The following is a 13,351-nucleotide window of genomic DNA, read 5'->3' as shown; positions in this document are numbered from 1 at the left end:
CAGAGAGTGGTGGAGGAATGTTGCGATAATAAAATGAAGAGAGGGGTTGGGAGGTTAATTTGGAGGGGGTTAAAAGGTATTAGGAGGTTGTGGCATTATTCTAAAGAGGTGGAATCGTAAGGTAGGAGATGGAAGACGGGAGGTGAGAGGAGAGGAACCATTTTGAGTCTCTGGGGTTAAATTTGGAGGAGGTAAACGGCATAAGAAAGGCATGGTAGTAGTCTAAAGAGGTGCAATGGTAAGGAAGGTGATGGTTAGAGTGGAGATGAGAGTAGAGGAACCATATTGAGTCTGGGGTTAAATTTGGAGGTTGCAAAAGGCATAAGAAAGGCGTGGTAGTAGTCTAGAGAGGTGAAATGGTAAGGAAGGTGATGGTTAGAGTGGAAATGAGAGGAACCATTTTGAGTCTGGGGTTAAATTTGGAGGTGGTAAAAGGCATAAGAAAGTCGTGGTATTAGTCTAGAGAGGTGGGATGGTAAGGAGGGTGATGGAAACGTATATATGTGAGGAGAGGAACCATTTCGAGTCTGGGGCTAAATTTGGAGGTGGTAAAAGGCATCAAGAGTTTTTGGCATTAGTCTAAAGGGGTGAAATAGTAAGGAAGGTGATGGAATAGTGGAATAGTAGAGATGAGATGAAGGGAGAGGAACCGTGGGAACCCTTTTGAGTCACTAGGATTAAATTTGGCGGAGGTAAAAGGCATCATGAGGTTGTGGCATTAGTTTAAAGGGGTGGAATAATAAAGACGGTAATGGAATAGTGAGGGTAAGAGATGAGCCATGGGGACCGTTTGAGTCGCCGGGGTCTAAGGGGCTGAGAACTAGCGGGCGCGAGGAAGTTGTGGTGCTCATGTCGAGGGTTGGACGGGAGGGAAGGGGGGAGAGAGGGAAGGGGAGTGTCATATTCTCCAGTAGGGGGCCATGGGGGGGGGGGATCATTGAGGACGCTCCGGTGTTGGCTATTGCACAGGGAATCTAAATATGCACCTCTTTCTCTCTCTCTCTTTTTTTTTTTTTTTTTCATCCAGGCAATAGTCGAGGGTTGGGGGTCGCCAGTATGTGTTTGCCTTTCTTTGTTTGCATTTTTCCCTCCATCTTTCCATTTTTTTTAAAAGGACCCAATATCTTTTTTTTATTTTTTATCCTCGTATATTCATTTAACTTTTCCTCATCTTCAACTGTCTTCGAAAAGTCTCCTCTTCTTTCTTATTTCCATTTTTTTTATAAGGACCCAATATCTTTTTTATTTTTTATTCTCGTATATTCATTTAACTTTTCCTCATCTTCAACAGTTTTCGAAAAGTCTCCTCTTCTTTCTTATTTCCATTTTTTTTTTTTAATGCGACCCAATATTTTTTTTTCTTCTCATATATTCCTTTTACCTTTCTTCATCTTCAACAGTCTTCGAAAAGTCTCATCTTTTCTTCTTCCTTCTCCTTCATTCGCCAGTCTTGTCCATTCGTTCTTTCACTCACGTCATTTTCTTGTCGTATATTCCTTCCACTTTTCTGCAGCCTTTCCATTCTCGCAAAAAAAATCTCTTCTCTTCTCTTGGATTCGTTCTCTCCTTTCCACATCCTCCCCTGCCTGATATTCGCTCACTCATCCGCTCGCTTACCCTCGCAGGCCATCCGTCATCCCCTCAACAAATGGACACGCTGAAGGCAGATCCATATTTTCCCCGACCAGCAACAAAGGAAGCCACAGCGCCGTCGACTGAACATAATAACCGGCAACACAGAGCCTTTGTTTGGCTGTCCCTCAAAACAAACAGCCATCCGATCCATTCTGTACTAAATACTGTTCCAATTAAACCAAATGCGAGCCCAATTAATGCCTACTAAATACCCCAACACAATATACACTTGGCATCATTGGTGTGTGTGTTGGGGTGTGTATTTCAGTATTTCAGAATATTCGAGTATATGCTTCCACTCACGTCGTTTTATCCTTTTATTTGTCTAATGTTCTTCTATTGTTGAAAACGTACAGAAGGGAAGCATTTCTGCCCCGCCGTTGGTGCCGGAAAGTGAGGTAACAACTCCTTGACTTAGTTTGCACCTGCTCTCTCTCAGGAGGGGAAGGCTGAGCTCTGACTAAAGCGGAAATTCGCTCAAATTGTCGTGTCTGGCCAGGGATTCTAACTTTGGAACTGTCAGCTGTGAACAGAGTCTGCTTATTCCTTTCCACTGCATTCTTCCATCACTGTGACATTTAATACACATGCGAATCCTACTTTTGTTTCAGCGGGTAATGATGAAGAGTATCTCGTTCATCTTCCTCATTATTCTTCATGTATAATTCAGCAGCGATCATTTATATTCAACTCCTGAAATTCTCTTTGCCTTCTGCCTCACTTCCTGATGGTCCAATGCAATAACCGTACTGCCACTGTTGCTATTTTGTTGTGTCTGTGTCTGCCTGTCAGTCTATCTATCTATCTGTATGTTTTTGTGTCTGTCTCTGTATGTCCCTCTGTCTGCTTGTCTGTCTGTCATTTCTCTCTCTCTCTCTCTCTCTCTCTCTCTCTCTCTCTCTCTCTCTCTCTCTCTCTCTCTCTCTCTCTCTCTCTCTCTCTCTCTCTCTCTCTCTCTCTCTCTCTCTCTCTCTCTCTCTTATCAGTTTGAAATAAAATCTCTCAGCCATGCCAGTGGTAAGTCCTGGTCATATTCTCTTCAAATTAAAAGTTAAAAAAAATGAAGTATCTTTTTGGGCTTCACGTCACATCAGCATTGAGATGAAATATTGGATCCCGATTAACTGACTGACTGAATGACACTGAGGGCGGCCTACTGAAGCGTCGAACGAATGAAATTATTACACGCCAAATGATCGACAGAAAGACCAATTCAGTGACTAAATTACACGCAAACCCCGACGGATTAAGAGGCCGACTGGATAACTGACTTGCTAACGAACGGACTGACTGAGCCGCTGCCGACGAGGGATGACTGGGGCTCATAACTCGCTGCTGCCCTCCTTCACCGCTCATATTACAACGGCGCAGCGCTCCTCTTTATTATATTGGTCAGTGTGTGTGTGTGTGTGTGTGTTTGGGGGGTTTTGGAACCTAAAAACATGGGAAATTCGTATGTTTAATTCCGTACTGGGTTCCCATCAGCTTTGCATCATTTGACATATACCTGATGGGCGTGTCTGTTGGGGATACGCATTTGCATCCATCAGTCATTTATGTGCATCCACGAATATATGCTTTTTCGTGTGTGTGAAAGAGGGGGGGGGGGGGGGGGGAATAGTTAAATACATAGATAGATAGATATAGATACAGTAAGTAGATACAGATAGATATGAGCATTACTTTGATATTTTTTCACGCATTTCACATTTTTTTCCCGTTCTCCAGCACTCTCACGTCTCCACTCCCTCCTCGGCCCAGCCTTCGCCGCGCCTTTCAACTCGGTCTGTGTTTCAACAACTGATTGCATCCGTCGGCGATTCATTACTTGCATTACTCACACGCTCCCGGCCGGTGCAGAATGTGCCCTTTACAGCACACACACACACACACAGGCATGCAGGAGGGTGTGTGTGAGTCAAAAATTTCGTTTGGTTTTGTCAGCACCACACCTTCAATTTTTCAAACACACACACACACACACACACACACACACACACACACACACACACACACACACATCGCTGGACTAGTGCCGCAGAGGGCGTTTTCACACAAAGACTCCCCAGCGGCCCGGCGAGCTCCGGTTACGACGCGCGGGGAGGGAAAGGCGAAACATGAAATAAGACGTATCGTTCAATTTTACGAACGTGATGAAGCGCGATACATTAAGAAGATTGCGAGAATGGGAAGAAATTAGAAGGAGTATAAGGGACGTGATGTACGAATTTGATGGCGAACTGCACTGCGGAATATAAGGTTAATGGCAAATGGTAAATAGCGGTGTTGTTGTTGTTGTTGTTGTTGTTGTTGTTGCTGCTGCTGCTGCTGTTGCTGTTGTTGTTGTTGTTGTTGTTGTTGTTGTTGGTGGTGGTGGTGGTGGTGGTGTATATGTTGTTGTTGTTGGTGGTGGTGGTGTATATGTTGTTGTTGGTGGTGGTGGAAGAGTACATGTTGTTGTTGTTGGTGGTGGTGGTGGTGGTGCGTGCCGACAGCAGCTTCACCCACACCACGCGGAAGGGAAGTGAGGCGTCCAGAATGGCTCGGTGCGTCGCATAATGAATGACAAAAATAACCAAAGCAAACCGGAGTTATATAACTAGACCACGGCCAGTCAGTCACATGCTACAACGGTGTCAGCTTGTGAGCGATCTATATGTTCGTCACTTTTATTTTATACTTCTGACATAATTAGTACATAGTGTTATCATTATTATTATGTGTTACTACTACTACTACTACTACTATTACTATTATTATTATCATATAGCTATTGTGATATATCTTCAATTATTTATGTTTTCAGTAAGAGAACGCCTTATTTTCTCTTAATTTTTTCGCCTTCTCCACTTTCTCTTCCTCATTTTCTCTCTTCCTCACTTTCTCTCTTCCTCATTTTTTCTCTCTTCCTCACTTTCTTTCTTCCTCATTTTTCTCTTCCTCATCTTTTCGTCTTCCTCATTTTCTCTTCCTCACTTTCCTTCTTCCTCATTTTCTCTCTTCCTCACTTTCTTTCTTCCTCATTTTTTCGTTTCCCTCATTTTCTCTTTTCCTCACTTTCCCTTCTCCATTATCTCTCTTCCTCACTTTCAACAATACACGGAAAATCAACCTGTCAATCCTACACATCACAGTTTCCATCACTTTGAGGCGAAAAAACAACAAAACAAAAAGACATCGGGGCGTCCACTGATGTAGACAAACACTTGGAATAACGCTCATATATACTTTTCTGATAACACGACCAACCCCAAGACCATCGCCAGAGTATAGAGATAAACAAACCGGATCTCTCTGTACCGCTAGAGGGAAGCTACGGCCACTTGTCTTTATATGACGGTAAAAACAGCGAACATACAGCAATGGGGTCCGTGTCATCAGATAGCGGCTAACCAAACTGTGTATCTCTGCGTAACAAGCGAGGATCCATGAGTCAGTTGTGTCCTAATATAAAGTGGAAAAGAGGGAATATATATCTAGGCATCTTGATAAGCCCAGACAGATTGTTAAGGGAGATCTGTTTGGGTGGAGGAAGGAAGTGTGTTGGCGGCGGCCGTGGAGTCGAGAGTAGTGTGTGTGTATTTATTTACGTCTGTCTGTCTATCTGTCTGTATCTCTCTCTCTGTCTATATCTATATCTATCAATCTTTCTACTTATCTATCTATCTGTCTGTATCTCTCTCTCTCTGTCTATATCAATATCTATCAATCTTTCTACTTATCTATCTATCTGTCTGCTTGTCCACTTGCTAATTCATCTGTATTCCTTTTACTTGAGAGCGTAGTAGTATTTTCCATCACTTTCAATAAATAATCCGGTAACGTTTTTTTTTTACGTCTTTTTATAGCCTAGGCGTTCAATATCACGGACGTTATACAGAAGGGCTTCAATAAACATGCGCAAAAATACAAGCGTCGATTCCAGTATCTCACCTTTTTTTTGTCAGTTGATCGAATGGGAACGGGCAAAGTGAAAAGAAACGACAAACAAACAAAAAACATGTCAACACCGGGGGGGGGGTTGGAGAGAGAGAGAGAGAGAGAGAGAGAGAGAGAGAGAGAGAGAGAGAGAGAGAGAGAGAGAGAGAGAGAGAGAGAGAGAGAGAGAGAGAGAGAGAGAGAGAGAGAGAGAGAAAGTTGACGGGAGTTCATCATAATGTTGCTTTAATCGAAGGAATTCATTTCCACCTGTGTACAAATGCGTTTCAGTCGTAATATTTCGACAGATAAAAAAAAGACATTCGTGTCAGCATTATTCAGGTTGCTATTAGTAAGTTAAAGGCAAATGTTTCATCTCTCATCCAAAAATTAGAGATGGGAAGCGTGATGATCAAGAGAAATTTCGTTGTAGGATATCATCATCATTATCATCATCATCATCATCTGCTGTTTAGCGTCAGGTTTTCCCATAATTACTTGTGAGATCAAACGGTCCATGATACGCTTCCGACTAATTGCATATATATGATATATTTTTTTTTACGTTTCGACCTATGCCGCCGATAGGTTTTCTTGGCGGGATCTGATTGTCGGCCCCAGCCCATTGTGGCACAGGCAAATGTTTATAGTGGCGCCATCTTGCTTGGCTCATGCTGCCCCCCAGAACTCGTATTTGATCCTCTTTATATATATATATATATATATATATATATATATATATATATATATATATATATATATATATATATATATATTTTTTTTTTTTTTTTTGAGAGTGCATCTAGAGTTCGGGTCGATAGGTGGTCTTCAGGACAGCATGGGGGTAGTCTTAGGCCACTCGTCGGTGCCTGAAAAATCCCAGTTTGTGGCGGTGGGCTAACCACTCAGCCACCGACTCCCAACTGCTGTGATATGATTTTAACAAGATTAGGTACGGTGAATAATGCATGAAGGAGAGATACAGCAGAAAATACTTAAAATGAAAGGTTGCAGTTAATTATGGGAAGACAAGTTATGAGACGAATAGCTTTTGATGATACCATGTCCTTTAGAATCGTATACGAGTGAGGAGATGCATACTAGCACAAGCTGTGACGACTTTTGTAACGGAAAAAAACAGCTATTAGATGAAATTAGATAAAAAAGCGTGAAATGGCAAACAAGAGGAATATGATTATAAAGGGAAAAAACTTCAATACCTACTAAACTTCATTTGCAGAATGGACTTTTTTTCAGAGGTGTAATGGAGGGCGTGTGGGGTGCCTCTTCACATTCATCTTCCCTGAAGTGTCCCATGAACGCCGCATTCTGGCTAATTGTCCAGGATTTCTTTCTGCCTCCCGCGGCGCCGCATCAGCCGCCCCATTCCGGCGGCATTACTGCGGCCACTTCCACTGAGCGTGCTAATGGCATCCCTCTGTCCATCAAAGTAGGATGACGTTTACGATTTTCTTTAATTTTACAAATATCCTCAAGTATGCTGATGCTTTTCTTCACTTTGCTGACAATATCTTTCCCTAACCTTCATCAACTTCCGTTTTGTCTGGGACACTGTATCAGTTGCTTACACGGAAAAATTGAAGAATATGAAGCAGCAGAACTTTTCTTGTGTTGGTGTCAGCGGCACAGCACCACTGTGTGCCATTTACAATACGGTTTGTAGGATTATGAAACGTTAAGAGGAACACTTTATTACATTGTTTCCAAGACGCAATAACCGGAATTGTACGTTTGGGAGCCATTGAGGGCATAGTATCAAGCGAAATGAGATTCTGCTAAACGTAAGAATCAACCGAAAACTAAAAAAAAGGAAGGTCAGGGTATATAGACATGCGTACGTAATACATACATATATACATACACAAATACATATATGCTTGTAAAGAGGTAGGGATATCGGTGGCTGATAAATGAAAAAAAGAGTACGAAAAAATGAAGGATCTGTTTTTTCATGCGCGTCGAGTGAGTGGAATGATTGCATCGTGGAGGCTTATGAATTGGCGCTGGCGTTGTCCATTTTGTGAAGTGTGAGGTGAAATAAGTTCGGAGGTCTGAATGGTTTCATTACCGGGGCTGGACGGCCACTCAGCTGACGCCACTTCGTTTTATGACATTCACTGTTTTCTTTTTCTCTTTTAATGAAACTGAATTGGTTATTACTACCGCTATCAAAGGAGGCATCGAACGCCAGTATTAGTGGTGGGAATGGTAATCATTGTTGCCATGAAAATACCATAATAAAATTAATAACAATTGTTATTATTATTATTATTATTATTAACCATCATAATCATAACAGGCTATGAATAATAAAAAAAGAAAGTTTACAAGGTAAGACAAAAATGGGAAGGTTTTCATCTGTACAAAACAAAATCTGCTGCAGCAGAAATCATCTAATGCACACCACGGACTCAAAATTCAGACACAATGCTCACCAGTCACCACATTCGTTAGGTGTCTATAAAGAGGAAGTCTGGTGACGCCCTAAAGAGTCCCGCCTCATCTGTGTGCGTGCACAGGCACGTACGTATGTATGTACGCGAACACACACACACACACACACACACACACACACACACACACACACACAACACACTCACACGCATTAGAGTTGTATCGGAAATCTGAATTCAGAGGCCTGCTGATGTGGATGTGTGAGGATATCATGCTTTCGTATTTAGTGGATGCGGATGTAATTACAGATGTCAGTTTCTGAATATAGAAGCAGATACGGAGGCGAGTGTCAGATTATATGCGGATGTTTTCTGGATGCGAACATTTTCATCTTGCGACATCGTTTGATGATGAAAATGAGAAGCACTGCTGCGACATTTCTGAATTACTCGTACCTTTTCCATTTCAACTTGTGATCATATTCCTGCGACAACTTGTTGCATTTTATGCACAACAGAATAAAAAAAAAGATATTTACACCTGACAGGAATAGAGCTCTTCTCATATTTGCTACAGCATAATGCAATACATAGGGCACGTTTGTATTAAAAATGTCGCACTTCATCAACAAATCAGCAAACTTTATAGAAACGTACTCACGTGTACCGCTCACCCAGTAGTACAGCACCCAACACAAAGTTAATTCGTGATGTCCACTATTATACCACTACCACCACCACTACTATTACTACTGCTACCGTTACTACCACTACTTTACTACTACTACTACTACCATTACTACTACTACTGCCGCCGCCGCTGCTGCTACTACTACTACTACTACTACTACTACTACTACTACTACTACTACTACTACTACTACTACTACTACTACTACTACTACTACCAAAGTTACTGCTGCCTTTGCTGATGCTACTGTTATTGCTTTTCATCCACTCCAAGTATTTCAAACTTTATATCAGGTTTTCAGATTTTGGCGCACAATGATTCTCATCCAAAACTTAAAAAAAAAAAAGACTACCGAGGCCGAGAAAGAAAAAGGTTGAAGGAAAAAGACAGCGAACAAGGAGAAGCAGAGGGATGAGATAGAGGGAGGAGGCGGTTGGGCGGTGCGCCCAACCGAAGCAGAGAAAGAAAAAAGCCGGAGGAAAAAGACGACGAACTAGGAGGAACAATGGGAGGGGATGGAAGGAAGGGGCGAGGTCTGCGCACCACCTTGCCACGAAGCTTAGCAACGACCAAGGCAAACGTGAGCACTGACGAAGCAGCAGAAGGATAGGATTATAACAACGTGAGCGAGAGGAACCAGTTTGTCTTATCGAAAGTGGAAATAAGCTTTAACTGTCATAGGTTCACCGTTTTTGATGGAAGGAACACAGATGCAGACATCCCCCCCCCCCCCCCCCCCCACCACCACACACAAACAAACAAACAACACCCACACCTTTTCCCACTACACTTCACTACACGACACACAAGGCTAGTTATAAGCATGGACTACAGACAAGAAATTCCTCACCAATCAAAGAAAACTGTAGCCATGCTCATAAACACTTCCATCACACCAGCATAGCCTCCAGCAGTCACAGTGGATCCACATTCTCTACGGTTAGCATAATTAGTTAAGCTCCCAAGCGTCACCACCGGCAGGAGATTTCACATGAAGGAGCTCCAAGGTAACATCATGGCATCTTTTTGCTATTTCTGAATGCTACGACGAATCAGGTCTAACACGAACGCCAGAAATAAGGGCAGTCGCCGCGTTACCCACCCAGCTGCTCATCCTCCCTCCCAGGCTGGTACATATAGGAAAAGTAAATTGTGATACCCAGGACGTAACACTAATTCTCGGGGTCAGGCGTTTTCACTCACCACAGGCTCAAGGACAGTGGGAAAGGAAGATGAGCGGCGACGGAAGGACGGGACGAAGACGAAGAAGATGAAGATGAAGATGAAGATGAAGATGAAGATGAAGATGAAGATGAAGATGAAGAAGAAGAAGAAGAAGAAGAAGAAGAAGAAGAAGAAGAAGAAGAAGAAGAAGAAGAAGAAGAAGGAGAAATAAATTTACTTATACAAATCGAGCAGTGCAATTCCCAGCCATTCGGGATATGCAAAGACCGTGAATGTACTTGTATTTTTCTCTTTCCCGCACTGGTTTCCCTATTTATTGTCTCTCGCGGCCCGGAGTCACGAGTGGTGCGCAATTTTTGGGGGGGTGGGTGGGCGAGGGGGGGTGGGGGTGGGGGTGATAATTTTTCGATCAGCATAGAAAGTGTTTTGAGAGGACGCGAAAAAATAAGATAAAAAAGAAAAGAAAAAAAATGAAACAAAGCGGCGGAAAAGAGGAACGAAAACAAATATATCTCACGTCGCTACAGTTGGGCGCAAAACCACGACGCAAAAAAAATAAATAAAAAGAGAAAAAAAAGAAGAAAATCGATGGCAGGCTTCCTATGAATTCCATTTTAAAAACAACGACGAGAAAGTAATTTTGAAAGTTGCATGGAGGAAGAAAAAAAATGTGGAAAAACGGACCGTTTTGTGTGTGTGTGTGTGTGTGTGTGTGTGTGTGTGTGTGTGTGTGTGTGTGTGTTCGTCGGTTCAAGAGCTTTCATTAGGTAGTCTTCTCTTTCTTCACTTTATTTTTTATTTTTTTGTCTTCATTTCACTCTTCTAGTATTTGCGTACTGACCTACAACATTCTAACACCACCACCACCATTATCATCATCATCATCATCATCATCATCATTTTCTCTTTCTTCATTCTTTATTTTTATTTTCTTGTCCTCATTTCACTCTTCTAGTATTTGCCTACTGACCTACAACATTCTATCACCATCATTATCATTATCATCATCAACAGCCTATCCATTAAAATAGTGTGGAGTGTCTAGCCATTAAAAAGGGAGGCCGAATCATCTCAAAATGTAACTGGTGGGTGAATAGGCACCTGACACCATTCACTCCCCTGAGGCTAACTATCAATGACTCAAAATTCTAAATATGAAACTTGACTTCTACATAAAAAAACGAAAAATCACATCATAAGTGCTATCTCTGTAAATGATGCTACTGTGACACATATGAAAAAAATGAAGCTATCCATGCCGGCAACTAGGTAAAAACAGACAAACTCGATCAGAAAAAAAATAGGGCTATTTAACCCGGTAGCAGCGACGGGCCAAATTTGTAGCTTTACCGTGTACCAGCGACGGGTCAAATTTTTGCCACGATATAAACCCCCCAAAATAGATGATACATAAACTGATCACAAATGCGTTGCCATATATTCTGAAATGGTTTGCGTGAGTGATGATTTTTTCCATTTTTTCTCGCTTAGAGGGACCTTTTAGTAATATGATCCCCGCATCTACCGGGTTAATCCTCAAGGAGACTATACGTTACCTGCACGGCTCTTCTCTTCCCCGCCTCGACCCTCTGGACGTGCGCGCGTTGGGACGGACGACCTCCTGGAAAATAATGATGTAATTATAATTATTGCGTCAGCGTGAGAGGGCCGCGGCAATGCAACCCTTATTTACTTGGTGCAGGAGGCGTGGACCTGCGAATTAACGGGGAAATCTGGGTAGGGAACATATCTTCTCTATTTATTTAACGGACTGTTCCCCCGATACACACACACACACACACACACACACACACACACACACACACACACACACACACACACACACACACACACACACACACACACACACATGCACGCAGTCGTACACGCACATAACCTTTTCCTTTTTTATTTTTTTTACAAGAATGATTCAGTTCATTTCCAGCGAGCTTCGGATATGGAACGCAAAATGCAAACTGTAACTCATCTTCATATGATTTTTTGCAGGAGCGACTCTTTTGTTTTCCGTGTTCTTATCTACAATGTGGAATATGTTATCCTCCATCTGATGAGTAATATTGGTTGTGATAATGATAACGATGACAACACTAATGATGAAAAACAATAATGATAATAATTTTTATGATAAATATAATAGGGGTACGTAAGCAAATCTGCAGCACTCGCACTAGGGAAAGAATAACCATAAACACACATATGCACTGCACGCCTGGGGTTTCCGAACGTCTTGTTATCATATATAATACTCGCCGCGGCTGCCGAGACGCGCCGCTCCTTGGGCCGCTCCGTCGGGGAATCGGGTCTTGTACGTCTGCTTCCAATTTCCTCGTCTTTCGACATACTCTTCATGAAAAGGAAAGGCAGGGACTCGGCGAAATACATGAAATTATGATTTTCTGTGTCTGGTAAAAATACTTCTGTGTCGCTGCGTCTTTTTCAGCAAACACTGACATTGTTGAATTTGCTTCAGGATTTTTTCTCAGCAGACACGACTCAACTTCAAAAATATTATTTCAGTGCACCACCACTCTTTGTTTTCTATTTCGCTCTTGTCACTTAATTCTCATTTTTCTCTCATACTGCGGTGCACAATTCTTGCCGACGAGTGTACCACATCGTAATCATTATATATTCCTTGCTGCAAATTCTGTTTATACATGCAATCAGCGACTCCTGGGGCGCTTTTGCTGCTCATCAAGCAGCCTTAAGATAGCAATTACTCGACGTTGCTGACTCACGATTTAAGAACCGAGTAATTGCCTGCCAGATGAAAGAGACTGAGAATGTTTGAATTTCTGAAGCGAAGGTCTGGGCAGCCCTGACTAGCGGATGAGGCTCCCGGGGGTCAGACCCTACCAGGGTTCGTGCCCACCATGGCTGGCTCTTTTATCAAGGTTACGCTGATGGGCTTCCTTCAAAATTTTGTTTGAACTGATTGGAATCCAATAATTGATGAAGGAAAAGCAGGAGGAACAGAGACAGCGGTGGAGGGAGTGAGGTGCTGCTGTTCCGTTTTTCTGTTGCTTCACTGTGGACTCGAGGAAAATCAAGGAGGCTCTCGTTCATTACAATGCGACAGGGAACAACAGAGATCGATCAGCGCCCCGCACACACAAAGGTGCTTCATGATATCAAATGTTTACGCTACAAGTCAATACATCTCTGCCAATACTAAACACTGCCGACAGCCATGGAGTTAATGGGAAACACACTCGTGCAAACATAACAGGAAAGTCAACTCTGTCTCTACCACCCTCGTTGTGTATACTCGTCTGCTTTGCCGCCTGTCTTTGTCTTTTTTTTTTTTTTTTTTTTTTTACAGCAAAGGAGACAGTTCAAGGGCACACACAAAAAAAAAACATTAATAAAAAAAAGCCCGCTACTCACTGCTCCTAAAAAGAATCCAAAGAGGTGGCCGAAAGATAGGTCAGTTTCGGGAGGAGAGGTGTCCTGATACCCTCCTCTTGAAAGAGTTTAAGTCGTAGGC

General features: G+C 42.4%; 1 protein-coding gene across 17 annotated transcripts in view; it reads right to left on the bottom strand.

Moving 5' to 3' along the window:
• LOC127007025 (uncharacterized) overlaps positions 1-13,351 on the bottom strand; it is a 206,709-nt gene that overhangs the window by 10,253 nt on the left and 183,105 nt on the right. For all 17 annotated transcript variants that reach the window (XR_007760025.1, XR_007760028.1, XR_007760033.1 and 14 more), the window contains one exon: positions 11,400-11,464. Coding sequence is in view for 5 of the 17 variants with exons in the window: in XM_050877506.1 (XP_050733463.1) it covers positions 11,400-11,464 (65 nt within the window). In the remaining 12 variants the exon portion in view is untranslated. The remainder of the gene's footprint in view (positions 1-11,399; positions 11,465-13,351) is intronic.

This window comes from Eriocheir sinensis, chromosome 34 (genome assembly GCF_024679095.1).
Source record: "Eriocheir sinensis breed Jianghai 21 chromosome 34, ASM2467909v1, whole genome shotgun sequence".
Lineage (NCBI taxonomy): Eukaryota > Metazoa > Arthropoda > Malacostraca > Decapoda > Varunidae > Eriocheir > Eriocheir sinensis.
Note: the sequence above shows the minus strand (reverse complement) of the source record. Positions and strands in the feature narration are given on the sequence as shown.